This window comes from Drosophila serrata, unplaced genomic scaffold (assembly GCF_035046125.1).
Source record: "Drosophila serrata isolate PLE 108 unplaced genomic scaffold, ASM3504612v1 contig_204, whole genome shotgun sequence".
NCBI lineage: Eukaryota > Metazoa > Arthropoda > Insecta > Diptera > Drosophilidae > Drosophila > Drosophila serrata.
In genome coordinates, this window is record NW_028257102.1 from 341,658 (window position 1) to 366,883 (window position 25,226).

Genomic DNA, 25,226 nt, shown 5'->3' on the forward strand with positions numbered 1-25,226 from the left:
AATATTTTGCATTTTTTAAATATTTTTAGCTTGGTTTTGATAATGTTGCGCCTGACTGACGACCCATCGATGCAACAACAAAGGCAACTAACTGCATGCCTGATAAGCATCAAGGTGCTGCCTAGTAACACCTCAATTTCCAGGTGATAATCCCATTCTGCACATAATGTAAATTGCTTACAAAGCAAATTCAGAAAAAAAGGCCTGTCATTTCTAGACAGGTTAAATAATACGTTATATATTTAAATCTGTTGTAGGTCGAAATAAAAAACAATATAATATATTTAAATCTGTTTTATTTTGTTGGTTGATTTTAATCAAATGTAGAAAATGCTGGAAACTGATAGAAATAATTGTGATATAAACATTCCGCTTAAAAATCTATTTATTATGAAATAAATTTAAATAAAAATAATGTTTAACTTATGAAATGTTTCTGAAACTAACTAACTAACTAACTAACTTGTTCGCTCAAAATTAAACTATCGTATTAAGGGTAATGACCACTAAAAATCCAATAATTCTAATAATTCCTATAATTTTCTAGCTCACATCATGTTTTTCCAATTGCTGGAAGTTCCATCATGAGGACAAAGTCTTTTAGAATTTAGATAATGATTTTAGCTATATGCAGCATACGGGGACAACATCTATTTGGGGCTTATCGCCTGCAATTCTGGCTGCAGTCAGAGGGCTCATAATGTTGGGGTCGAGCAGATCCGGCGCAGTGTCAAGGCTGCGGCTGCGACCGGCCGTTGCCCGGACTGCAATCTTCCGAGCTGTCGAGAGTGCCAGATCCCATAGCTGGCTGGCTTGGGTATAAATACGGCTCGGCAGCAGTGCAGCAGTATGATTCGACATGATGAAGTCGTTGACGGCGATCGCAGTTATTACGGTGGCTCTGCTGGCCGGTGTCCAGGCCAAGCACCTGGAATCCAAGGTGGCCGACAAGGACTTTCTGGTCAAGCAGAAGTTCGTCTTTGAGGTGCTGCAGCACATCTATCAGGATGATGTGTTCGTGAGTCACTACCCTGCCACCTTCGTGGAGTACAAGCCCTGGGAGCATGTGAGCGACTATGTCCACCCAGAGATGCTGGAGCACTTCTTCGAGCTGTGGGAGCATCATCCCTTCCACGACGACCAGCCGTGGTCGGTGATGTACGAGAAGCACGAAGAGTATGTCGTTGGACTGGTGCGTCTCTTCTACTTCGCCAAGAACTGGGAGACCTTCCAGCATGCCGTCTTCTGGGCCCGTCAGCACGTGAACAAGCAGATGTTCGTGTATGCCTTCACCATTGCCACTCTCTTCCGCGACGATATGCAGGGAGTTGTTATGCCTGCCCACTACGAAATCCACCCCTGGTCCTTCTTCGACAGCCAGGCCCTGGAGTGGGCCGAGCACTACAAGATGCACGGCTTCCACCATGTCAAGCAGATGGACAACATCTACAACGTGGTGATCAAGGCTAACTACTCGAATGTCCACGGATCCCTAAACTACGATCACGATCTGGCCTACTACCTGGAGGATGTCGGCTTCAATGCCTTCTACTACTACTTCAACTTGGACTACCCCTTCTGGACCAAGGGCGGCGAGGAGCATGTCCTGAACAAGGATCGTCGCGGTGAGCTCTACCTGTACGTTCACTGGCAGTTGCTGGCCCGCTGGTACATGGAGCGTCTCTCCCACGACCTTGGCGAGGTCCCCGCCTTCAATATGTATGTGCCAACCGAGTCCGGTTATGCCAGCAACCTGCGTAGCTACTACGGAGTGCCCCAGTGGCATCGCGAGAACCACCATAGCTTCTACCACGGTGACAATTTCGAGCACATTGAGCACGTCGAGATGTACACGCAGCGAGTGATGGACTGGATCCACAAGAACGACAAGTTCGATATGGAGACCATCAACGTTCTGGGCAACATCGTCCAGGGTAATGCCGACAGTGTGGACAAGAAGTTCTACGGCAGTCTGGACAAGCTGTACCGCTACATTGTGAACGAGGGACACCACTACGGACACGGCGATGAGAGCTTCCCCGGCCTGTTCATGCACTACGAAACCTCCCTGCGCGATCCCATCTTCTACGAGGTGTACAAGACTCTGGTGAGCCACTACTGGCATCTGATGGAGACCTATCCCGAGTACAAGAAGCACGACTATACCTTCGAGGGCGTCAAGATCGATGCCGTGCACATGCCCGAGAGCCTGACCACCTACTTTGAGTACTTCGATTCCGACATCAGCAACGCTGTGAATGTGGAGCCAGCTGTGGAGGGTGCCACCGATCCGTTGTACAACTTCGGACGCAACTCCCACTACAAGGGTTCCAGCTACGTGATCAAGGCCCGCCAGCAGCGCCTCAACCACAAGCCCTTCGAGTTCACCCTGGACGTGACCTCCGACAAGGCCCAGGACGCCATTGTCAAGGTCTTCATCGGTCCCAAGCACGACGAGCACGGACACTTCATCCCTCTGGAGCACAACTACCAGAACTTCTTCGAGCTGGAGCACTTCAAGGTCCACCTTGAGGCTGGCGTTAACCACATCAAGCGAGCCAGCGGTGACTTCTCCTTCTGGGTGAACGATCGCACCACCTACCTGGAGCTCTACCAGAAGCTGATGGATGCCTCCAACAGCGACTACAAGTTCAAGCTTGACATGTCGGAGGCCCACTGCGGTGTGCCCAACAGGATGATGCTGCCCCGCGGCAAGAAGGGCGGTCAGATGTACCAGTTCTTCTACATGGTCTATCCCTATCACCAGCCCACGGTGGCCCAGTTCACCGGCTACGATCCGGTGGTCAGCTGCGGCGTCGGACACGGCTCCCGCTACGTGGACGCCCTGCCCTTCGGCTTCCCCTTCAACCGACCGGTGAAGCACGACTACTACTTCGATGTGCACAACTTCAAGTTCGTGGACGTCAAGATCTTCCATCGCGACGAGCACACCAACGTTGTGTAAGCATCATATCGAATAACGAACGAACGAACGGAAACGGATCCCTACATGTATCTTTGTCCACACTTCCCCCCATAGAAGCAGTAATTTAATTCAGTTTTCCTTTACTTGTCAGTCCTCCCTGTGACCATTTAACAATAAACGTATCCGAAAACCACATGTATAGTTTGTTTAATTTTATTTTTTTATATTACCTATTAAGCTTCACAGCATTATAAGCATATAAACTAAAAATGCATTGAATTTTGATCAGTTGTGTGAAACAACAGGAAAACTCAAATCATTACAAAATAAAAATACCCAAAATAGAAAACACCCAATAAAGTTTATTGATTTTAAGAAATTCTCTTCCATGACGAGTACGCCAAACATTTGAAATTCAAATATTCTTAGCGCTTAAACCTGTATCGATTAAAATACTGACGCAGCATTCGATGTATCGATATTGTACTAAGTTGACTTATCTCTAGAAAAATTTAAAAACATCGATTAAAAACTAACGCAGCATTCGATGTATCGATATTATACTAAAAGGGTCGACCCACCTTTTGGGAAGCACAAACATCGATTTAAAAACTCACGCAGTTTTCGATTTATCGATACTATACCAAGTGGGACGACCCGTCTCTAGAAAAAAGCACAAACATCGATTAATAACTCACGCAGCATTCGATGCATCGATATTATGCGAAGTGGGTTTACCCATCTCCAGAAAAAAGCGCAATTAGTTTTTGTTCTTGTTTTGTCGCTGCATCATCAATTGTTTATATTTCTTCAAAAGTTACCCAATAAGCAATTGTAACAGTCATGAACAACAATAAGTGTTAAACAATAACAATGGCCAGCAATAAACAATTGCTCTGCACCAACTAAATAACAAAATAGTTATGGATAAAACAACACAAAAGTGAACTAAACCCTCAAAAAAGGTGATAAATGTGTGATTATGGTGATGGTGCCGTATAGATAAGCAACTAAGCAACATATTTTCGCGGAAAAGCCAACAACAGTTATCATCCCATAGCTGGAAAACTATGTGCGGTGTCCAAAGGCTGATGTGGCGTCACAATAACATCGTATGATTCCGGTCTCGTTCTCCGATTGGCTGAAAGCCCTCTCGTATGTGCTTCTCCGCTCGCGTGTGTTTGTGTTATGGGTACAGTGGTTGGGGGGCTATTAAAATAGATGCGAAGATTGTGAAATATTTGAATTAAGGAAAACTGAGGGAATGTAACCCCTTTAATACGAAAAAAAAAACATACCAAATATTAAATTATTAAATAGTAAAATAACAGTTTTTAAAATTGACCCAATCAGTGTTTATTTTTTTGTAATCAACAATCGCATGTGTGTCCCACTGTTGTTTTCGCTGTGTAAATTGCGCCGCTCAGAATATTCTATTGCTTAAACTCAAGATTAATAATAAACAAACCAGCAATTACACAACATCTGTATTGTTTTCATCAGCAGCAAGAGCAGAGCATAAACAATGGACGCGCCTCCGAATCCGATGGATTTCATGGACGAGTCAATGGACTTGTTCAAGGCGGAGGATGCCTTTGACATGATCAACGAGGTCCTGCACTCGGACATGCTGGATAGCTTCCTCAATGAAATGGACCTGGAGCCGGCACACATGTACAGCAACATGCTACACATGGATAACCCGCAGATGGACCAGCCGGCACATGTGAAAAGCGAGCATTCCTCCCCCGTTCATATCCATCCCGTTCACATCAAGGAGGAGATGCAGCAGCAGCAGCAGCAACCATCCTTGCCCATCTACAAGCCGGATCCCCTAATGGCCTCCAACTACAATCTCTCCCCACAGCAGCACCAGCAGCAGCAACAACAACAGCAGCCGCTGCTGAAATCCGCCCAGCCCACGGCAACTATCCACCATAAGGATGCCCAACGGATGCCTCCCAACACTCCGCTTTATTCGCCCGCTTTGGCCAGTGGTTTTACCTACCAGGCTGCCTCCCCGCCCACGCCGCCGGCAGAGAAGTCACCACAGAATGTGAATGTCATGCAACCGATAGCACCTTCAACCCCTCTGACCCTGCCGCCACAGACACAGTCCTTCATCATGTACGCCCAGCCGCTGCCAACAAGTCCGGGATTGTTAAGTGCTGCTACCCCAATGCTGTTGGAATCCATGACGGAGCCAAAGATGACAACTGTGGCCAGTCCTAAGACCTCACCGCCGATGGCGTCGCCGCATTCCAGCTCCGGCGGGAGTAGAGCCAGCAAGGTGCGAGTAGCACCGCTGGCCCCATTGCCCAACGCTGCTCCAGAGGTACTTGGAAAGGTGCCCATCACCCGGGCGCAACCTAAGGTCAAGGAGGTGAAGAGATCCGCTCATAACGCCATCGAGCGGCGTTATCGTACCTCCATCAATGACAAGATCAATGAGCTGAAAAACCTGGTGGTAGGAGAGCAGGCGAAGCTAAACAAGTCTGCAGTGCTCCGCAAGTCGATCGACAAGATCCGAGACCTGCAGCGCCAGACGCACGAATTGAAGGCAGAGCTACAACACCTGCAGCGGCAGCTAATGGCCCGCGACGGTTCCAAGGTCAAGGATCTACTCCAGCTGGGCTCCCGGCCGGGCCGAAGCTCCAAAAAGCGTCGCGAGAGCTCACTGACCTCCGCCACAGATGCCGGACTGACGCCGCCACGTAGCGACGTGTCGGATCCCTCTCTATCGCCCCTACACTCGGACATCTCTTTGCCGCCGTCGCCTTATGGTGGATCCACCGCCAGCTGCAGCAGTGGCAGCAGCAGCAAGGACGAGCTACTGGTGGTGCCTAGTTCAATGCGTGGCATGGCAACGCACTCACGACTGGGCTTGTGTATTTTTATGTTTGCCATTTTGGCAGTCAATCCCTTTAAGACGTTCCTTCAGCGCGGACCGTTCGCCGGTAATGGACTTAACGATGACGACCTTGGCGAATTGAGTGGCCAAAGGCGAAGCATTCTTTCGTACGACGTGGATGGAGGTGGGTTATCAGGAATAGTAATTGATTGCTTGATTGTAATAATTGAATGTTTGTCTTTAACTTATGTCAGGTGACGGCTTTTTTGGATGGCAACACAGCTCCTGGATATGGCTTCTGAACCTGACTCTGATGCTTGGCTGCCTAGTGAAACTGCTGGTCTACGGCGATCCGCAGTTGGATCCCCAGACGGACGCTTACTGGCAACACAAACAACACGCTGAATCCCATTTCGCTCAAGGACAGGCTGATCAGGCTTATACCGGCTACCTTAATTGTCTGCACATGTTCGGCTTGAGTCTGCCGTCAACGCGCTTAGAGTGCTACCTACAGACCACCTGGCAGTTTTTGCGGTTCCTCTTCCACCGCCTCTGGCTGGGACGGGTGCTGTCGCGGCGCACTGGTGGGCTTTTCTGTAATGCAGCAAGCCGGAAACAGGCCCTGGCCTCGGCCCGGGAACTTGCGCTGCTCTTCAATCGCTTAAATCAACTTCAGCTAACCGGGAACGGAAGTCGTGGGGATGGTAACGGTATCATGATGGCTCTTTTTGCCAGCAACATGGCTGAGGTCGCTCACAATCTACTGACACCGCGCGAGACCATCTGTATCCATGTGATGGCCGCCCTAAGAATGAAGCAAAGCGCACCGAAGTGGCTGAAACAGCTCTTTGCCCGTTACTACATGAGCCGAGCACGCCAGGAATGTGGTCGTACCCGGGCTGCTGAGCAGACGCAAGAGCTGCGATGGGCCTTCAGCGCCTACGGATATCGCTACTGCAGCACCCATGTCTTTAGATATGATGTGAGTGACTCTGGCGAACACGATGGCTTCTTTACGCGCCTGCGCAACCCCTGCGATCCCACTGCTCACGTTATAAAGGTAAGTAAGGTATATAGTCGAAGGAAAATAGGTTTTTATCAATGGTTTACAAAATCCCTTAGCAATACCGCGAGCACCTGCTGTTTAAGGCCATTCAGTGTTTGGTGGGTGCCGGCCACAAGTCTGGCGGCGTCCTGCCTACAGCCGCCACTTCTGCCGGAGTAGGAGAAGCGGAGCAACTGCAGCAACAACAGCAACAACACAGTGGCACTATTGTCAGCAACGTGCTCAAGTACACCTCACTGTTAAGAGACACGCTGTGGGCGGAGGAGGATGAACGCGACACTAATGTGGTGTGGTGGGCTAACATTCTCGAGATTGCCGTGCACTGGCTCCTAGGGGAGGATACACTAGCGGAGCAGCTCTATGACAATATTAAGCAAATGCCTGTGCAACTGCAGCAGAGTAGCGAACACGATCATCTGCCCAGTGCTTTGCATGCTGTGCTCCGAGCTAAAATGATTCTACTTATGTAAGTAGCATAGAAAATCGAATACCAAAATCAACCATAACTTCCATTTTCTACTTGACAGGAACAATGGCAACAACCTGGATAAACGCCTCAAGCAATCTGTTAACACTTTGTGTGATGCATCGAGTGTCCAGCTACAGGAATGCTTAACCGTAAACCGAATCACTAATGCCCGGGGCATAAAGCTGGTAAGATGATGGGCGAGTGAGTTGAGTGACACCCACAAACGCCTCCGGAGATGACACGCAGGTGCATTGTAGTCGCATTGTCTGTCCCAAATATATATCCTCCAGGCAATACAACTGCAGTGCAAGCTCTGTGCATTTCACAAGCAACAACGCTCTTTTCCTTTTTGTTCCGGCAAACGTCACCATATATTTATGTATATATCTCCGATAAATTCCCATTCCTCTGCTTTTAGCTGTTTCAGTTGCTCACATGCGAATGGCTGCTCGAAACACGGACTGCCTTGTGGGAACTTGAGCACATGGAAGACATGGAGGACGATGATGGTTACCGGCAAGTGCCTGAGGAGGTTCTCGAAAAGGTTCAAACTGATTTGAATTCGTTGCGCAGCATTGTGGAAAATATACCGGTATAATAGGTTTATAAGATAAGATTATATTATATCTGACAATATTAATTACAGAACGCCCAATCGAGGATATATCTATACGAGGCCGTTTGTCGCCTGATGGCTGGAGCCTCGCCCTGTCCCACGCAACAGCTGTTGGACCGGAGTCTACGCTCCCGCTATGCCCACTCGTCCATCTTTTGCGGCAGCAAGGATCGCAGGCACCAAAACTTCGAGGGCGGGGAGCGAGAGCGGGCAGCGGCCATGTACGTGGCTTGCAAATATCTGCCGCCCGCCCTGCTTAGCTCACCCGGCGAGCGTGCTGGCATGCTGGCCGAAGCGGCCAAGACGCTTGAGAAGGTGGGCGACAAGCGCAAGCTGAAAGAGTGCTACCAGCTGATGAAGTCGCTGGGCAGCGGAATTAGCAGCGTCAAGGCATAAGTAATATAAGCGAACAAACTTTGAATTTCCCCTTCTTATCAAGTAAAAGGCGTCTGTTCTGTAGGCCTTTCGTTATTTAGTCTTTCATTTGCCCCGCGACCCTTTTTATGTTTAGATTTTAATTCAACAAATAATTTAATATGGAAATAATATAAAAATATTTGTTTATAAATTTACCAAGCAAGGTTAATCATATTTATAACAATAAATATTTAAACACTTACTGGATGCGTGCATGCACTTAATTCATTTAATTGCTTATCGCGGGAATACCCTATTATTATAAACGACAAAATGTGCGCGCTTTCCACAATAAATATATTACAATCCTTGTCAATACATATTTTGTCCGTGAAGTAGTACGTCTTACAATCTTGAGGTGCTGAAATCATTTGAACTATTTCTGTCTTACAAAGCAGTACTAGGTTGTGCTGAAATGGAATACTGTTTAGTAGATCACAATTACTGGAGTACTGTGATTAGTATTCTTGGTAAGTTTTGACTTATAAGGACCTATTAATCCGTAAACCTAGAGTTGGGAAGAAAGAAGTTTCAACAGGGATATTATACATTACTTTAAACATTAACCTATTTTGTACACCTTTTTTTTATAGCTCAGCAATACTTTTCGGACTCACATGCCACTTGTATTTTGTGGCATCCTGCGTTTGACTTCAAACTGGATTCAGTTGAACCACTACCGCTTGTTATAATGGATTCACAGAGATGGGCTTTAAACAAATCCGATGGCCAAGATGTATATGACTACAACAAAAAACGTAACGAATTTAAAAAGAATGGTATACCCCATAACGACGATTGGATACTTTGGCTGACAATTGCCATTGAACAGTCGCACTGTGAGGTGAGTTTTTCAGTCAAAGATGGTGTCGAATCTGGAGTGGGTGTCTGGTTCACAGTGTGGGCAGGTGCTGAGTTCATTAAATGAAACTCTCAGGAGACTCTGATCTTTTAAAAGGTGCTGGATCTGAAATTGTTGAATAAATTTAAGGTATACCTTTAGTTATTTAATGTGTAATACCTCTTCTCGTCTACTATGTGTCTTGATAAAAATGAATGTCATCAGGAGTTCCTGCTCCCGTTTTGATATTATTTCCCTCACGTTGGCTACAAAATCATTCACATCGATGCCAGACATCTGCCAGCGTTTGCCAAATTTTATGTGCTTTAACATCAAACAGCTTGTGACCACGGCCAAGAGTTGTTCACTTGCGTTGACAGGCGATTCTTCTTTGCAATCCAGGGCCAGGCACTCAAGGTCAGTCAATTTGCTCACCTCCGCCATGGATTTGGCTGGCCAGTTGTCGCAATCCAGAGCCTTCAGCTGGCGAAGAGACACAATGCGAGGCACCTGGTCCTCGCGAACCCGAATGGAGATTAGCTGTAGTCTTAGCAGGCGGTCGCAGTATCGTTTGAGGAGCGATCTATAAAAATCAGTATTCACTTCCGCCAACCAGCGGTTGATCAAGCGTAAAGACTGAAGGGCCCGTAAATCACCCAGATCGCTTATGTCGCAATCAAAGTTCTCCAGTGTCAGATGCTCCAAAAGTGGAAGGCATTCGGCTAGCTCTGGCATCTGATGAACTAGTCTAAATCTGCGTCCAAAGTTCAACAACAGTCGTTTAAGTTCCAGTTTGTTTTCAAAAATCTGTCGGAACGCGGACACGCTGAGATTGGGATCGAGTCCATCCACATCTAAGGCTTGAAGCTTTCCAAAATTATGCAATTGTTCGACTGAAATAAACGAAAACCTTGTTAGAGAAAGACCGGAACTTTGATAGAACATAGTGGGATCCCGGAAACAGAATTATAAGAAATTACTACTTTTCCGAACTCTGAATCTTGTATAACTTTAACTTATAAATACGTACGCTGCGGGGTTCTGGCATCGATCAGAGTTAAGTTGCTCAGACTAGGTAATTTCAGGAACTGTTGCATGATGTGGCCCCTGTCACCCCCAACTGGCGGCGTTTCCGTATCCGCGTGCATAAATATGACCACTAGCTGACGCAGGTTGGGGCAATATCGACTGATAACATCCAGGAATGGATATGTGATAGCTTCATCCCAGCGCCCGTGCGGCACCTCGCATCTGACAACTTCGGAGCCGCACAGACTAAGTAGGAATTCCCAGTCCGAGACAGTTTTTAGCATCCGCACGTTGATTTTTCCGTAACGTGTTCGTAACACGTCCGCCAGCACATCTTGGAACAGAGGATGGGCGCGGCCCAGATTGAGCTGATCCTCCAGGGCATTAAGATGCGAAAATATTTGCAGGTAACAATCGTAGTTCAGCTGCAGGAGGCTGGGTCCTGTTAATGATTCTTGCTGCTTTCCGACCAGGAAAGAGAAGGCACAACCAAGGCCCAGTTTCTCCATTATTCTAGGACTAGATCATTGAAGAATTTCTTTAATTCCGTTTCTATAATTGGTAAACAAACTATCGATAAATTATCAGCTGACGATGTATGCACACACGGTTCATTACAATTTTTTGACCCACCTATCGGCGCAGTGTCCCGTTATCTTAAAAGTCGATTCAGAAATCATCGAAAACATTTAAATTTTAATCGTTACAAAACTGAAATACGTTTGTTCAATATTTCCTGTATTACTATTGTTGGGATTCAAGTTTATGACCAAATCCTTATTGGTAAAGTAATTTTAATTTGACTGACTGGATTCTTTTACAATATTTTTGTATAATTTTCAGACTTTTATAGCCTTTCAGGAGCAGATACCCGAATTCGCTCGATCCTTTTACCACGCCAGTATCTATTCCATTTGGCGTTCTCTGAGAAATAAATTTATTTTTGTTTATACTACGGAATTGCTGGAGGATAATGATTACTATTTCAGCGAGTATATATTTCAAGGTGGGAAATAAATAAGAGGTCTTATCAAAAGTAAAGTACAAATATCCTTTAAATCAAGATCAACCAAATATTTTACTGGTCACCTCGGATTACCTCAACTCGAGCAGCTTCGAGATCAAGACGAACCGCTTCGTTGGTCGGCGAAATTTTGATCCAGCACCGGGACAAATTCAATTTGATCACCTTTATCGATACAATTCTGTCGAAAATTGTGCAACCTGGACTTATGAGCTGAAAAGGAGAATGTCCGAAAAACTCCAAAACCTTCAAGGAAGGGAAATAGTTATTGGTGTTTTTGATTACAAACCCTTCATGCTGTTGGACTACGTAATTGCATAATTAATTTTAGTCAATGATCCATAAATAATATTCTATTTATTCAATTTGGCAGGAAAAACAACCAAAGGTATACGATCGAGCTGCAGATACGACGGATGCAGTATCCATTGATGGTACTGAGGTCAGACTTATGCTCATTTTTTGTGAGTTGTATAATTGCACTGTCCAAGTGGATACCTGTAAGTCGAAAAAAATTATATGTATTTGAATTGATGTCCTTCTGATATTACAATTTAATAATATAGTTTTCACAGAGCCAAAACATGATTTTAAAAGATTAATTCTGGAAAATCAACGCATTTTTTTTGATTATTTTTATAAATTTTCTTAGCTGAGCCAAACGACTGGGGAGATATCTATCCAAACGCAACGGGATATGGTCTAGTGGGAATGGTACTCGATAGACGAAACGACTACGGCATAGGTGGCATTTATTTATGGTAACTAATATATTATATACATATTTATCTATTTATTTTCTAATATATTAATAATGAAGCAAAAATAATGTTTAAACTCAGGTACGAGGCTTATCAGTACATGGATATGACCCATTTCTTAGGTCGGTCTGGAGTCACTTGCCTAGTGCCCGCACCGAGCCGCCTAATCAGTTGGACCCTTCTGCTCCGCCCGTTCCAGGCCGTTCTCTGGATGTGCGTGATGCTGTGCCTGTTGCTTGAGAGCGTGGCCCTGTGTATCACACGTCGGTGGGAGCATTTCTCGGATTCCTCTCAGCCTCACACCTGGACCGGTAGCCTGCGATTCGGTTTAATCAGTACACTGAAACTCTTTGTAAACCAGAGCACCAGCTATGTAACCCGATCGTATGCCTTGCGGACCGTGCTAATGGCCAGCTACATGATCGACATCATCCTAACGACCGTCTACAGTGGCGGATTGGCTGCAATCCTGACGTTGCCCACTCTGGAGGAGGCAGCGGACTCGCGACAGCGACTCTTTGACCATAAGCTCATCTGGACCGGAACTTCGCAGGCTTGGATAACCACCATTGGCGACGGATCAGCTGACGTAAGTAGAAAACTATTCTAAATTCAAGAACATAAAATATATATACCTGTAGCCAGTACTCTTGGGCTTAATGGAGCAATACCGAGTGTTCGACGCCTCTTTGATATCCGCCTTTTCGCACTCGGAACAAATGGGATTTGTGGTGGAGCGCCTGCAATTCGGACACTTGGGCAACACCGAACTTATAGCAAACGATGGCTTGGAGCGCCTTAAACTTATGGTAGACGACATTTATTTCGCTTTCACTGCAGCCTTTGTGCCTCGCCTTTGGCCTCATTTAAATGCCTACAACGATTTTATCCTGGCCTGGCACTCTTCCGGCATAGACAAGTTCTGGGAGTGGAAGATAGCCGGTGATTACATGAACGGCCACCGTCAGAATCTCATTGTTGCTTCCCAGAAGCCAAACCTGGACATTGGTCCCGTCAAATTGGGTATTCACAACTTCATTGGCTTGATCTTACTCTGGTGCTTTGGCATGATCTGCAGCCTTCTCACATTTGCCGTCGAACTGTGGTGGGGTCGAAAGCTTATTTATTGATATTCAAGGATTTGAAAAATGCGTATAAATTTTATTTTGTAGCTTAAAGCTCATGGGATTGAGAATATAAAAAATACGAATTAATTAAGAACATTCAAAGTTCTAATAAAATGAGAGCTCTAACCATTTAAGTGTAACACCTGATCGGTGACGCGGGTTATCAGAGGATCCAGTACGTTGTCACCAAGCTCCTTGCTCCATAAATCGTACAATGTATCCGTGGCCAGCTGGACCGAGTTCCTTGTGGCAGTAGTATTAAAGGTACGAAGCGTTAGGAAGATGACAGCGTCTTCTACGATAGGGCTATATGTATCGCAAATCGTATGCAAAGCTCGAGCACCATTCGGGGCAATCTGTGGGTCACAAACCGTGTTAAATAAAAACTTAGTTGCACTGGGAAGGTACCCCTCACTTCATTAAGATTTACGATCAGAAAGACCTTTCCGTCTTTCATCTTTGCTTTGAATCTCTCAATCGCCAGGCCAGAATTGTCCAAGCTAGGTCCAAAGTCTTCCTTGCTCATGTGAATGAGTTGACTGGGGCCACCTGTTGATATGCCTTTTACATTATTTAATAACATTTTGTAATGGTATAAACTTAACCGCTTACCATAACAATTCGACGCTTCCAAAGCAATTGCATCAATCAATTTCTGGAGCTTAGGATTCTGGTGCAGGAACAAAAACACGCTGGGATGAACGTCCTTCTTATTTATTAGTCCCTCGATACCCTTCTGCAAGGCTAACCAAACTTTGTCTGGCTGTTCAGGCTGAACATTCCGTAGGGATTTAAAGGAACAAGTCTTAGCGGGTGCCGGTGCGAATGCGAACGCGAAGCAACAGCCAACCAGAATGCCAGCAATCGCGGCTCCATATAGGAGCGCATTGCTTCTTGGCAGTTGTTCATGTTTGGAGTCAAGTGCGCTTTCTGGCGTGTAAGTTGGCAGACTTTGTCTTCTAGAACGGTCAGCGGGTGCAGCAGGAGTCCCTGGGGGCGTTGCCGGCAGAGACTTGTCATCTGGTGCTTCCTGCTCACCGGATGAGGATGTTCCTTCTTCATAGCCTCCTGACTCTGAAATCAGTGTCCTATTGTCCACTTGTTCCTCCTGCTCAGAAGGGGTCGTTGGTCTCTCATCGTGTAGTGGTCTCCGCTTCAGGTCCTTCATTTCTCGATCTAAACTTTTCATATATCCCAAAATAAAACAAAAAAGTACCAGGGACGAAAGCCGACAATAGGGATGAACGTTAACTGACATACATATATCGATATATCGCTATCGAAAGTATTGAACTTTGGGGGTAAATGCTGAAATTTTATCGTTACTTTATCAGATTGTTTTTATATCATAATAAATAAATAAGAGCAAATTAAAATAAACAATACGACTTCTTATGTATCTTGAAGATTTTGAAGATAAGTCAATATCTAGATCTTTATTTTTTTGTATCCGATACCGTGGGATATAATAATAACATTATGTTTATACATATGTATATAAGAATAACTTAAAAATGCTTAATGCTAATTACACATTTAAATCTGCTGTTGGCACAGTGTTTAGAGTGAGGCGTCGCAGCCGGCCCAGGACAAAGATTTCATCTATTGCCTTTTTGGCATAAAATTTCTGGTCTTCACTAAGTTTGCGATATTCTAGGGACCAAGTCTGGGCGTAAATGTTGGACTCCTCGCTTCCACTGATGTCCGGTGGCAGTGAAAAGTCCGGAACGTCAGGATGCTGTTGGTGCTGTTGGGTTGGCAGTTTGACTAAAGATGGGACTCCGGAGATACGGCCGCCACCTTCGACCTCGGCAACTAACGCGGCTACGTCGACGACGGAGGGCTTTATTTCCATTTCATCGGGAATGGACTGTTTATCCTCGAGCTCATCATTAGCCGACTCCGAATCCATCTCAAGGGGCTCCGTCTTGGATTGGCCGGTCGGCCTGTACCCGTATAAGGTCTGCTTCTTAAGATATTGCAGGTGGCACCTGTGACGGCGCAAATTCGTCGTTGATTTGTGGACGAAGGACATGATACTTTTGCAGCCGATGCAGTATAAGACATTCTCCATAAAGCTTCCATCGTCCTTCTCAATTTTGCGATACACCCGCCACACGGTGCTACGCGTACTTTTGTCGTTCATTGCCAGCTTGTAGACCCCGCTTTCTATTTTGTCGCGAAGATCCTCAAATTTTAGCGCCATTCCGTGGATTATTTTAGTTATTAATGTTTGTTATTATTTTTTGAGAGATAGCCTAGAGATGAGCCTAAGACACTCACCTGACTGTCCGATAGTTGTTAGGCGATGTTTTATGTCAGGTGGCAGCGCTGCCAACTGGCACATTGCGCCGGCAATTTACATTAGCGTTTGTTTTTATTTTTTGAAAGAGATTTACTTGTTTTACTTGATGGCCACTCTTTGCTTGGACTTTCTCGGCTTTCAGGTGGGGTTTAAGCAGTGATTATATTTACAATGAATGTTGCTAGTCGAGATTTCATGTCGCTGAGTTTACCACAAACAGGAAGCCCTGAAGAAGATGCGAGATGTGGACGACAAAATTATATATGCACTGAACGCCCTGCCCACCGACTCGTTCAAGGGTCAGGTCAACAGCGAGAGCACCTGCCGCGATCTGTACGCCAAACTCCAGCAGTCGCACCAGTCCCGGGTAAATCCTCCAAGTATTTTTCAGCCGCTCGAAACTAAATCCCTCCTTGCAGCAAGACAGCATACGTAGTTGCATAACCTTATCGGCCACAAATCTGAAGCAGCTGCGGGAGAACCGGGAGGCCCAACCGGACGATGTTGATACGGACAGCAAGTTCAAGGCGGAGCAGCGAAAGGTAGCCATCCTGTACGACATTCTTTGGTACAAAATATAGAAACTCTCTTTCATTCAATGCAGCTCCGTGTGCTCCAGGCAGAGCTCAATGTGGAGGATATCATCAAGGAGCGAACCTACAAGGCGTTCAACGAAAGGTGCCGGTCATACTTCCACGCCGGCCAGTAGGCACGTGCAATGATCCAGTGACTAGTTTTAAGTGGATTTATAGAGTGGTAGACAAGAGGGAACTGCCCAACCAGGAGGCATTTACTAGCACTTGGTTGTATTTTCGCAATTTACAACGAGTACATATATGTACATATAGAAAACTGTTCTTTTATTCGTCGAGAGGCAGGTTGTAGGTGGAGTAGAGCGATCGGATGGGGACGCTTTTCATGGTTGCCAAGGCTCCCAGGACGAGCTGTGTGGCGTCCTTCAGATCGTTGTACTCGTGCAGCAGCTCTATGGTTTTCTTTTTCTCCGAATCCGTCGAATTTTTGGGCTTTGTAGCCGCTTTTCGCGACTTTCTTTTGGATTCCTTCATTTTTAAATTGCTTAAATTAAATCGATGCACATTAGATATCGTTATCGATAGGCGCATCAGCTGGATGCATTCAGCTGCTGTATATCTGGCAACCCTGTTCGTCAAAACGTGTAAATTTCGCATCTTCTGTGCATGATTGAAACACGGAAAAGATTCTCCTGCACAGGTAAATTGTGGTAAAACGGCATGGTTGCCGCCTCGAAATGTTCCCGGAGTTTTGGAAGCCAGGAGCGAATATGTGCGAGACAAGTGAACTAAGAAGAATTGCTGACCTAAGCCCACTCACACACATGCATTTTTAACCAGCCGTGCGCACACTACGAAATGTGAAAGTGTTGTGATTGTGCATATTGCCAGGAAAATAAAAATGAAATAGTTCATGAAACGCCAACGAATATACATAAATATTTGGAAAGCTACGTAATCACGGGATTCAATACGACTGAGTGATTAGTGTCAAGACAACGTCAGTGCCTGGCTTGGGGTTTCTTCAAATCTAGTTTTGAATTAGATCTTAAAACATGTTAATTTAACCACCTGGTCAATACTGACAGTATAATTTTACCCTTCGTAGAATATTAATTGCCAAATCGACGATATGTCCACCACTCACAAGCAGCGCTATAAAAATGCCGCCCTGGATTCCACCGAGATGCGGCGGCGTCGCGAGGAAGTCGGCATCCAGTTGCGAAAGAACAAGCGCGAACAGCAGCTTTTCAAGCGGCGTAATGTGGTGCTGGAACCAGCAACATCATCGACATCAGCGGGAATGGAAAGCAGCAGCACCAGCAGCGAGCAGCAGGTAAGCAGCACTGCGACTACTCCCTCTTAAGTCGCACTCATAAGTGCTTCTGGAAACTAAGCTTACTGCTGAGCTGATAATTTAGCTCGCTTGTAATCTCAGCGGCAAATTCAGTTTTCAGCAACCAGTGCGCTTATGTGGCCTTATACCTGACCAACTCTTACATATTCTTCTTTGTCGTAGACTGCAGACATGCACATGGTTGACAGCAGTACAGGCCCATCCCATTTTCCCGGGCAGAACGAGGCAGCGGCCGGAATGGGAGCACAGTTATCCGTAATCAACGATGAGATGATTCAGATGCTGTACAGCGGGCGGGAAACTGACCAGCTGGAGGCCACGCAAAAGTTCCGGAAGTTGCTATCCCGCGACCCCAACCCGCCCATAGAGGAGGTTATCCAAAAGGGGATCGTACCGCAATTTGTCACCTTTTTGCGAAACAGCGCCAACGCCACGCTGCAATTTGAAGCTGCCTGGACGCTGACGAACATTGCATCGGGCACCTCGCACCAGACAAAGATCGTGATCGAGGCCGGTGCTGTACCCATATTTATTGAGCTGCTGTCCAGTCCCCACGACGATGTCCAAGAGCAGGCTGTTTGGGCGTTGGGCAACATAGCCGGCGACTCGCCCATGTGTCGGGACCATCTGCTTGGATCCGGCATACTAATGCCTCTCCTGCAGTAAGTAACAGCAGGGCCGTAATATAGTGAATGAACTATAGGTATTACTAACTTCATCAATAGCGTTCTGGGTAACTCGGAACGTATTACAATGATACGGAATGCTGTATGGACACTCTCAAACCTGTGCCGTGGGAAGAATCCACCCGCAGACTTTGCTAAAATCGTGCACGGCCTGCCCATACTGGCACGTCTACTGGACTACACCGATGCGGAAGTGCTCAGCGACACATGCTGGGCCATTAGCTACTTGTCCGACGGACCCAATGATAAAATCCAGGCTGTTATTGACGCGGGAGTTTGCCGTCGTCTCGTTGAGTTGCTACTGTGAGTACTTCTGATCCTCCGTTTTATGTTTGTGCATAAACTCATAAAAATTTAATGTTTTTTCAGGCATCCACAGCAGAACGTGAGTACAGCTGCCTTGAGAGCTGTGGGCAACATTGTGACGGGTGATGATCAGCAGACCCAGGTGGTGTTGGGATTCAACGCTCTGCCTTGCATAAGCCACTTGCTGCGATCGACGGCGGAAACCATAAAGAAGGAGTCCTGCTGGACCATCTCAAATATTGCTGCCGGCAATCGGGAGCAGATCCAAGCCATCATCAATGCCAACATTTTCCCCCAGCTGATGATTATCATGCAAACTGCTGAGTTTAAGACACGTAAAGAGGCCGCTTGGGCCATTACCAATGCTACCAGCAGCGGCACCTCCGAGCAGATTCACTACTTGGTAGAGGTGGGCTGTGTCCCGCCGATGTGCGATTTCCTCACCACCGTCGACTCTGACATTGTTCAGGTGGCGTTGAATGCACTTGAGAATATTTTAAAGGCCGGTGAAAAGTTCCAGGTGCGTCCGAATCCCTACGCTATTACCATCGAGGAGTGTGGAGGTAAGTTATTTAGTTTATTTTAACATTAGATTAGTATTTAATTTTGAGATGATATTGAATTTGATGTTTCGATACATCCTTCTTGTCTTACCTGGGAACATCATTGAAAATAGGATTTGATGTTTTACTTATTTCACATTATATGTACTTTACTTTTAGGTCTCGATAAAATCGAGTATCTACAGGCGCACGAAAACCGCGACATATACCACAAGTCCTTCTACATAATCGAACAGTACTTTGGCAACGAGGAGGAAGACAGTCGAGTGGCCCCCGTGGCAGGAGAGCAGCAGTTCGAGTTCGATCCAAACAACATGCCCAGCAGCGGCTTTAACTTTTAGCAACTGACCGAGCGGAATATAATCATGTGTGATTACATCCTAAAACACTCAAAACACAACAGAAAGCGGCGGCGGCGACTTTCTTGCCGGTATCTGAGAAGCGAGCAGAACAGGAAAAAAAGAACACGAAACATCGGCAGGAGGTGGGCGGACAATGCCTGAGTGCAGTCACTACTAGCATTTAAGAAAAAGTTGGTCATTTAGTCGACGCGATTTTATGTTTTATTAGTTTCTAACACATCGTCGTCGCTCGTCGTATACATACAATTTTATTTCTGCGATTTATTAATTTTACGCTTTCAAACTTGCAACGCGGTCTAGGACCAGTCATCATGACCTTACTCGAGCATTTCTCCTGCTAGCGAGATAGCTGACACTTAGTTTATATATATGTACTACCTTAAAACGTTATATACAGTCTAATGTATATAATGTCTTTGCTTTCTTAGCATGAGTTTGTAAATATTTTTGATTAAGCCCAATTATGTACGTTGAGAGCCTTGTCTCGGTGTTGTTATTATACATTCATACAAACAAACGAACGAACCAAAAGGAACTTTACTATAACGATAACAAAAAATTTTAAATATTTTCTCTTTAGTTAATTTTGTTATCCGAAATTTGTTTAAATTCTAAAGCATTGTCATTTAATTTAGTGGACACATCAATAAAGAACAAATACAGACCAGAACAATTTGGAGATTTCTACTGATTTAATTTCATTTTAGTTCCATTTTGTAAGTAACATTTTGTCTTCTAATTATTTTCCATTAAATCTTTTTATTCAAGTATTTTTCAAACTATAAAGTATACCATAAGATCCTAGAATTCCGACAATGAGAGTAATCAATCGTCCTACCCTAGGATCGCTTAACGAACTGCACCTTGTAGGGTTTTGGCGTCAGCGTGATCCCGGGCAGTAGGATCATCGAGGGAGTCTCCCCTGCCGGCAGGACGATACGGAAATGTTGCACGATTCGCACAAGGAATGAGAAAATACACGCGCGTGCCAAAGCATCGCCTAGGCAACGGCGTCTTCCCATTCCGAAGGGCATGAAGTATTCATCCTTGGAGCACTTTCCAGCTAAATCGATAAAGCGTTCCGGACGGAATTCCAGCGGATCCCCCCAGTGCTCTTTGTCCAGATGCACGGAACGCAAACCAATCAGAATGGTGGCATTCTTTGGGATGTCATAGCCACCCAATTTTGTGGACCATAGAGCCCTTCGCGGCCCAGTGATCGGAGTTATGTGAAAGAATCTTTGCACCTCCATGATAAAGGCATCCATGTAGTCGACGGATTCCCGCTTGCTGAGATGAGGGAAGGCATCCTCTGTGGTGGCGGCAACAACGCTGCCAGTCAGCTCAGCATACAGTTTCTCCTGGACATCCGCCCGCATTGCAAGTACCATAAGAGCCAGGTTGATCGTGTTGCTGGTGGTCTGGGAGCCAGCAATGAAAAAGTCGAGAATAGTCATCACCAGCTGCGTCTCGTTGAAGGTACTGCTGCTCTCGCCGCTCGCACTCCTGTCCTGCATCTCTTGGAGGTAAGCGTAGATGAGGTCAGTATCGGACGATGACGGTTCCTTTGCCAACTGCCTTCGGTGGTCGTCGATAGTGTCCATGAAGAAACCGTATAGCTCTGTGTTCAACTGGCGGATGAGATTGTAGCCCGTGCGATCCGGCGCCAAGTGGCGTAGCCAGGGGAACTGGGCCAGTAGGCCGCCGCATATGTCAAAGAGTTTGGAGCGTCGGTTCATCAGGTCAAGCAGCCGGCGGAGCGTGCTGTCCTCCTCGCTGGCGATCCTCTTGCCTGCAATTAGGCACCACAGTACGTTCAGAACACTCTGGGCCAACCACGTAACCGGCTCGATCGGCTGCTCATCTGTCCGCTCCAGCTGGGCTAGCAGCTCCTCTGCCTCCACCTCGATATGCTGCTCCATCTGGCTGCGACCATAGCCCACATGACGCATCTGCTTCATGGCGAAGTGACGGTGCTCGTACCACAGTTGTCCGTCCGTGCAAGTGATGCCTTTGCGGGTGCCCATTGTGCGCAGGCGCAGGAAGAAGTTGTCCGGCCGTCCCTCAAACACCTCTTGGAGCTGCACTTCCTTTACCATCTCGTGTCCTAAAGCCACCACCACATACTCCCTGCCCAGCTTCAAACCCAACAGGTTGCTTTTATAGTCCTTAGCCCATCGTTCGAATAGGATGTGCTGACCGCCAAGTGCGCGGGCCTCCTTACGGAACTGTGGGGTAAACGGAAAGATAATTAAAATATGTTCTACTTAAATTTACTAATATTAATATTACACATAACAGAATTAAGACCAAGCTGTGTTTGCAGATTAATCAATAGTTACGGAATTATCTTTATCCTTACCTGCAAGGTATTTCCTAGCCATGGTACAAAACGAGGTCCTGAAAAATAATGGGAATTTTATGAGCTTTAAGTAACAAAGTTAAAGATAAATAAATATCTTCATAAATAAATCGTGATTTATCCATATAAGTAAATCCCAACTTATTTAGTTGTTGATTCGATTTCTTTTAGCCCTAAAATCAGGCTAATCTATTAATTTAATTTGTTGCTACATCAGATAGTAGCACTAAGTAAAACTAATCTTATCGACAACTACTAAAATCAGTTTACTGCCTGTTAAGCAATCAATTCGAAAGTGAAAACTCTATGGTGAAATCTATGATTTAAATTAAATTAAAGTGGCATATATTTACTTGATTTATAAGTGATATCTTGGTTAAAGAAATCCTTCACCTTTATATCTTTAACATTTCTTTAACAAGTTAAGATATAATATTATCCAATATTATAGTTTAATTTTGTAGAATATATAATGTAATGTAATCCGATTCCTTATGCATAACAGACATCTGGCATAACAAGCTGCTGAATTGTAATAAATCAGCTCGACCCTTGTGTGACACTAGCTCAGGACCAGTTAGGCAAGGTGTCAGAGATGTGATCATTTTATCAATTAGATTTATTTATGCCAAGCGAGGCGTGTGCCTCAAGTTGGTTGTTTGCCATATGTGACCCATAGCCATTAAAATTTGCTAATGAGCAGAGCCAATTGGACGTGGGGCAGGTCTGCTTGTATGCATACATCGATCTCAGTAAAATATTTCTAAATTTATTGGTGTTTAATATTAGGTATACAAATTACCTAACATATGTATAATTTTAAATAATGTCAATATAGTGGATAAGTAATTCCTAGAATCCTAGAGGGGTTCTCCAATTTACAGCTGTGTTTGCTTAGTTTCAAGAACTTACCTGGAGGGAAATTCTTAGGACGTCGCAATGATGTGATGAGTGAATAAATCACGAATCCAATGAGTATGGCACACAGAAATATGAGGGCACTCATTTTGAATGTCGCCGAAACGAAAACGCAACCGTAACCCGAAACTCGAGCCTTTTGTCCAATTAATTTGTTAATTTAATAGGGACTCCTCGACTCGACCCACAATCTCAGAGCGTCCGTACACCACGCCAGCTCTATGGCAACTAATGAACGAGAGAGCGTCGCGACAGACCCAGCCAAACCCACGCGCCTGGTCGGTCGGCCTGTCGTTTTTCATGTGGGTCTATTGATAGTGCAGGCAAAAAATAAAATAAGAATAATAAAAAACGGGGCGAAAAAGCCCGTCTCAGTTGATAAACCCAACAACACATGTACACAAGTAGTTATGTGCCCAAAGAAATTCGAGCACCGATCACGTCCGAAACGTGCTTAACTCTAATAACTCATTGGGATCGTCTTCTCATCGGGCAGGGGGGAAGAGAGCAATGTAGGGAAACTGGATTGGTGTGTGTTCCCATGATCGTAGTCTAAACAAAGTTATTAGAATACTTTTAAAAGTTGTATGTTAATTTAAATTGTTCTGGTATAAAATAGATGAGGAGCTTATCGTAAGATATAATGTTTGTACATACAGAAGTTTCGGTGTGATTCGTAAATTGATCATCGGAGCCTGCCGGGAAACCTTTTCATACCCTTTATAGAAACACCGAATTTTTGGCAATTATATAATCAATCTCGTTCGTCCACGGATTCTTGAAGGCCCGCCACTCGCTCTGCAACTGAATGTAACTGTTGTCCTTGCACCGAAAGCGGTACACCTGTGTAGTGACCTTCTCCGGCACCTGCATCACCATCTTGTGCGACTCCATCAGGGCAGAGATGTCTTCGTTGTGAAAATACTCGTAGAAGCTGGTGCCCAGAATCTCCTGCGGGAGGAAGCCGATCACAAGGGTGGCCCTGTATTGAATTATAAATATTATACGATTCTAATCGCAATAATATCTAGTTGTCCCATACCGCTGGTCAATAAACAGGAACTTTCCCTCTCCAGAGTGTCGCGAAATAAAGAGCACGTGCCGTATGTTCGGGTGATTGTCCAGCGAGGCGGGCACATTAGAGTTGAGGAGGTTTGGGGGGATGCGACCGATGGCCACCAAACAAGATAGGTTCGTCGTCTGCTCGTCACTGTCGCCGTCCTGATCCTCATCCTTAATAGGAGTCCACGATTTAAGATAACCCGTGCACTGAATCACTCGGTACTTGTGGCCCGTGCTCAGCTTCGACTTGCGCTTAGTGGAGCTACGTGAGCTGGAGGATGTGTCCGACTCCTCCTTGATCTGGTTGTTATTGGCAGCACGCAACTTCATACGGCAAAAGAAAGACCGCCTGGCACCGGGACACAAGCGACACAGGCTCTGAGGGACGTCCGTCTTAACGGGCAGCATAGCTAGAAAGAGTGGATCCTTCATTCTTCGCTTTCAGTCAGTCGTTTGCTGAAATCTTACTCTTTGCGTCGATGAGGCGCTCCCTGGGGCACTGTTCCAGCGAGGAGAGCTGCTCCTTTACCTTGCCAATGTCCTTGGGATGCAATATATCGAACCAGCTCTGTCCCAGCAGATCCGCCTGCGTGCAATTCAGCACACTGGATACCGAATCAGAGACGTACAATATTCGCCCCCGGTCACAACCCACAACGAAGAGAAATCCCTCCGAGGCTTGGAGAATAATCATTTTCAGCTCCTGATCGGAGAGGAAGCTGGGCCGGTAGTCGGATCCGTTGAAGGGATGCAGGCTGCCGCTGCCACGGATTCCACGCAGGTGCTGCACGGCCATTCGGAGTACAGTGAGCTTGTCCAGCTTCCGTTGCATCGCATAGCACATGGGAATCATGGAGGAGAGCTCATTGATGTAGGTGTTCATCTTGTCTCGCCGCCGCTTCTCGATCTCGCTGTGATTCTGCCTGAAATTTATAAAGTTCATTAGTTATATTTTAGACTAAGCGTAAAAGTCGTAACTATTTCCTACTTGCGATTTTCATCTGAAGTCCTTGCCGATTTCTCCTCGTCGAATGTTTCATCTTCGATCTCTTCAAGATTTTCGCTGAAACGAAAGAAAAACAGAAAGGTAAAAAAAAACTACCCCATTTGTTTGTGTATGTGCGTGTGTTTGCCGATGTAACGGCAATTCTCAACTGTTGCTGGCTTTTCCGTTTACAACCACCTGGCGGCGCACACATGCAAACAACTCGGCGATGTGCTTGTGCATGTGTTGGCAAATTTGTGTTCTAGCTTAACGCACACAGACACGCAGTTCCACACAGCTTTATGTAATTTGCACTGCACTTTCATTAATAGAACTTACCCAAACTCTTGCACTTCCATTGCCAATCGATAACGGTGCTGGATGCAAATTCAATTGTAGCTGCTGATGGCAATTTGCTGTGTTTACCAACAATGACGGCGCTGGGGCCGCACTAATAACATCCCAACGGAAGGGTCTGCAGTCACACAGTTTAATGCAAGCTTTTCCTGCATCTTCAAGCTTGGAAGCTCCAGCACGACCGCTGTGGGACCTTTCATATATTTAGTACTTTGGGCAAAGTGTGACCAGTTAGCTTCGATTTCGTGTAGGCGCGCAATTATAACGGTAGAATAACATCTCAAAATGGTATTTTTACAAACA

General features: G+C 45.6%; 11 protein-coding genes across 15 annotated transcripts; 5 read left to right on the top strand and 6 right to left on the bottom strand.

The window, feature by feature from the left end:
- The first annotated feature begins 699 nt into the window (after positions 1-699).
- On the top strand, positions 700-3,119 carry Lsp2 (Larval serum protein 2). Its single transcript, XM_020946172.2, has one exon. The coding sequence runs from the start codon at positions 860-862 to the stop codon at positions 2,963-2,965; it is 2,106 nt and encodes a 701-aa protein (XP_020801831.2). The 5' UTR covers positions 700-859; the 3' UTR covers positions 2,966-3,119.
- Positions 3,120-3,603: 484 nt separating this feature from the next.
- Positions 3,604-8,547, top strand: SREBP (Sterol regulatory element binding protein). Of its 2 annotated transcripts, none has more exons than XM_020946392.2 (7): positions 3,604-3,891; positions 4,433-5,961; positions 6,032-6,837; positions 6,900-7,309; positions 7,371-7,497; positions 7,731-7,904; positions 7,959-8,547. In XM_020946392.2, exons 2-7 carry the CDS (start codon positions 4,452-4,454, stop codon positions 8,322-8,324), a joined length of 3,393 nt encoding a protein of 1,130 aa, XP_020802051.2. In that variant the 5' UTR covers positions 3,604-3,891; positions 4,433-4,451; the 3' UTR covers positions 8,325-8,547. The 2 variants fall into 2 exon arrangements, with proteins under 2 accessions (XP_020802051.2, XP_086685524.1); XM_086829398.1 differs by having other exon boundaries at positions 3,618-3,891; positions 4,430-5,961.
- Positions 8,441-10,859, bottom strand: LOC110179039 (uncharacterized). Of its 2 annotated transcripts, XM_020946395.2 has the most exons (4): positions 10,217-10,859; positions 9,367-10,079; positions 9,152-9,312; positions 8,441-9,089 (listed from the first exon to the last, which is right to left on the bottom strand). In XM_020946395.2, the coding sequence occupies exons 1-3, from the start codon at positions 10,722-10,724 to the stop codon at positions 9,199-9,201; spliced, it is 1,335 nt and encodes a 444-aa protein (XP_020802054.2). In that variant the 5' UTR covers positions 10,725-10,859; the 3' UTR covers positions 8,441-9,089; positions 9,152-9,198. The 2 variants fall into 2 exon arrangements, with proteins under 2 accessions (XP_020802054.2, XP_020802053.2); XM_020946394.2 differs by having other exon boundaries at positions 8,441-9,312.
- Positions 8,690-13,476, top strand: Ir76a (Ionotropic receptor 76a). Its single transcript, XM_020946393.2, has 8 exons — positions 8,690-8,815; positions 8,939-9,189; positions 11,059-11,221; positions 11,280-11,548; positions 11,613-11,739; positions 11,892-12,000; positions 12,082-12,589; positions 12,642-13,476. The coding sequence occupies exons 1-8, from the start codon at positions 8,761-8,763 to the stop codon at positions 13,128-13,130; spliced, it is 1,971 nt and encodes a 656-aa protein (XP_020802052.2). The 5' UTR covers positions 8,690-8,760; the 3' UTR covers positions 13,131-13,476.
- TORIP (Torsin interacting protein) lies at positions 13,141-14,386 on the bottom strand. 2 transcript variants are annotated; one of them, XM_020946396.2, is made up of 3 exons: positions 13,740-14,386; positions 13,543-13,676; positions 13,141-13,483 (listed from the first exon to the last, which is right to left on the bottom strand). In XM_020946396.2, exons 1-3 carry the CDS (start codon positions 14,383-14,385, stop codon positions 13,250-13,252), a joined length of 1,014 nt encoding a protein of 337 aa, XP_020802055.2. In that variant the 5' UTR covers position 14,386; the 3' UTR covers positions 13,141-13,249. The 2 variants fall into 2 exon arrangements, with proteins under 2 accessions (XP_020802055.2, XP_086685525.1); XM_086829399.1 differs by having other exon boundaries at positions 13,543-13,688.
- Positions 14,387-14,524: 138 nt separating this feature from the next.
- On the bottom strand, positions 14,525-15,460 carry LOC110178988 (uncharacterized). Its single transcript, XM_020946303.2, has one exon. It carries the CDS (start codon positions 15,331-15,333, stop codon positions 14,656-14,658), a length of 678 nt encoding a protein of 225 aa, XP_020801962.1. The 5' UTR covers positions 15,334-15,460; the 3' UTR covers positions 14,525-14,655.
- On the top strand, positions 15,145-16,284 carry Ccdc58 (Coiled-coil domain-containing 58). The gene is made up of 4 exons (XM_020946304.2): positions 15,145-15,574; positions 15,653-15,799; positions 15,852-15,974; positions 16,037-16,284. Exons 1-4 carry the CDS (start codon positions 15,392-15,394, stop codon positions 16,139-16,141), a joined length of 558 nt encoding a protein of 185 aa, XP_020801963.2. The 5' UTR covers positions 15,145-15,391; the 3' UTR covers positions 16,142-16,284.
- LOC110178990 (uncharacterized) lies at positions 16,222-16,821 on the bottom strand. Its single transcript, XM_020946305.2, has one exon. It carries the CDS (start codon positions 16,620-16,622, stop codon positions 16,293-16,295), a length of 330 nt encoding a protein of 109 aa, XP_020801964.1. The 5' UTR covers positions 16,623-16,821; the 3' UTR covers positions 16,222-16,292.
- On the top strand, positions 16,533-19,909 carry Kap-alpha1 (karyopherin alpha1). 2 transcript variants are annotated; one of them, XM_020946299.2, is made up of 6 exons: positions 16,533-16,665; positions 17,074-17,301; positions 17,485-17,984; positions 18,048-18,311; positions 18,378-18,877; positions 19,037-19,909. In XM_020946299.2, the coding sequence occupies exons 2-6, from the start codon at positions 17,098-17,100 to the stop codon at positions 19,216-19,218; spliced, it is 1,650 nt and encodes a 549-aa protein (XP_020801958.1). In that variant the 5' UTR covers positions 16,533-16,665; positions 17,074-17,097; the 3' UTR covers positions 19,219-19,909. The 2 variants fall into 2 exon arrangements, with proteins under 2 accessions (XP_020801958.1, XP_086685526.1); XM_086829400.1 differs by lacking the exon at positions 16,533-16,665 and adding an exon at positions 16,810-16,965.
- Positions 19,910-19,978: 69 nt separating this feature from the next.
- Cyp305a1 (Cytochrome P450 305a1) lies at positions 19,979-22,823 on the bottom strand. Its single transcript, XM_020946301.2, has 3 exons — positions 22,514-22,823; positions 21,602-21,639; positions 19,979-21,467 (listed from the first exon to the last, which is right to left on the bottom strand). The coding sequence occupies exons 1-3, from the start codon at positions 22,605-22,607 to the stop codon at positions 20,079-20,081; spliced, it is 1,521 nt and encodes a 506-aa protein (XP_020801960.2). The 5' UTR covers positions 22,608-22,823; the 3' UTR covers positions 19,979-20,078.
- Positions 22,824-23,090: 267 nt separating this feature from the next.
- cyc (basic helix-loop-helix ARNT-like protein cyc) lies at positions 23,091-25,162 on the bottom strand. The gene is made up of 5 exons (XM_020946302.2): positions 24,906-25,162; positions 24,570-24,644; positions 24,050-24,504; positions 23,562-23,991; positions 23,091-23,501 (listed from the first exon to the last, which is right to left on the bottom strand). Exons 1-5 carry the CDS (start codon positions 24,923-24,925, stop codon positions 23,240-23,242), a joined length of 1,242 nt encoding a protein of 413 aa, XP_020801961.1. The 5' UTR covers positions 24,926-25,162; the 3' UTR covers positions 23,091-23,239.
- Between the last annotated feature and the right edge of the window lie 64 nt (positions 25,163-25,226).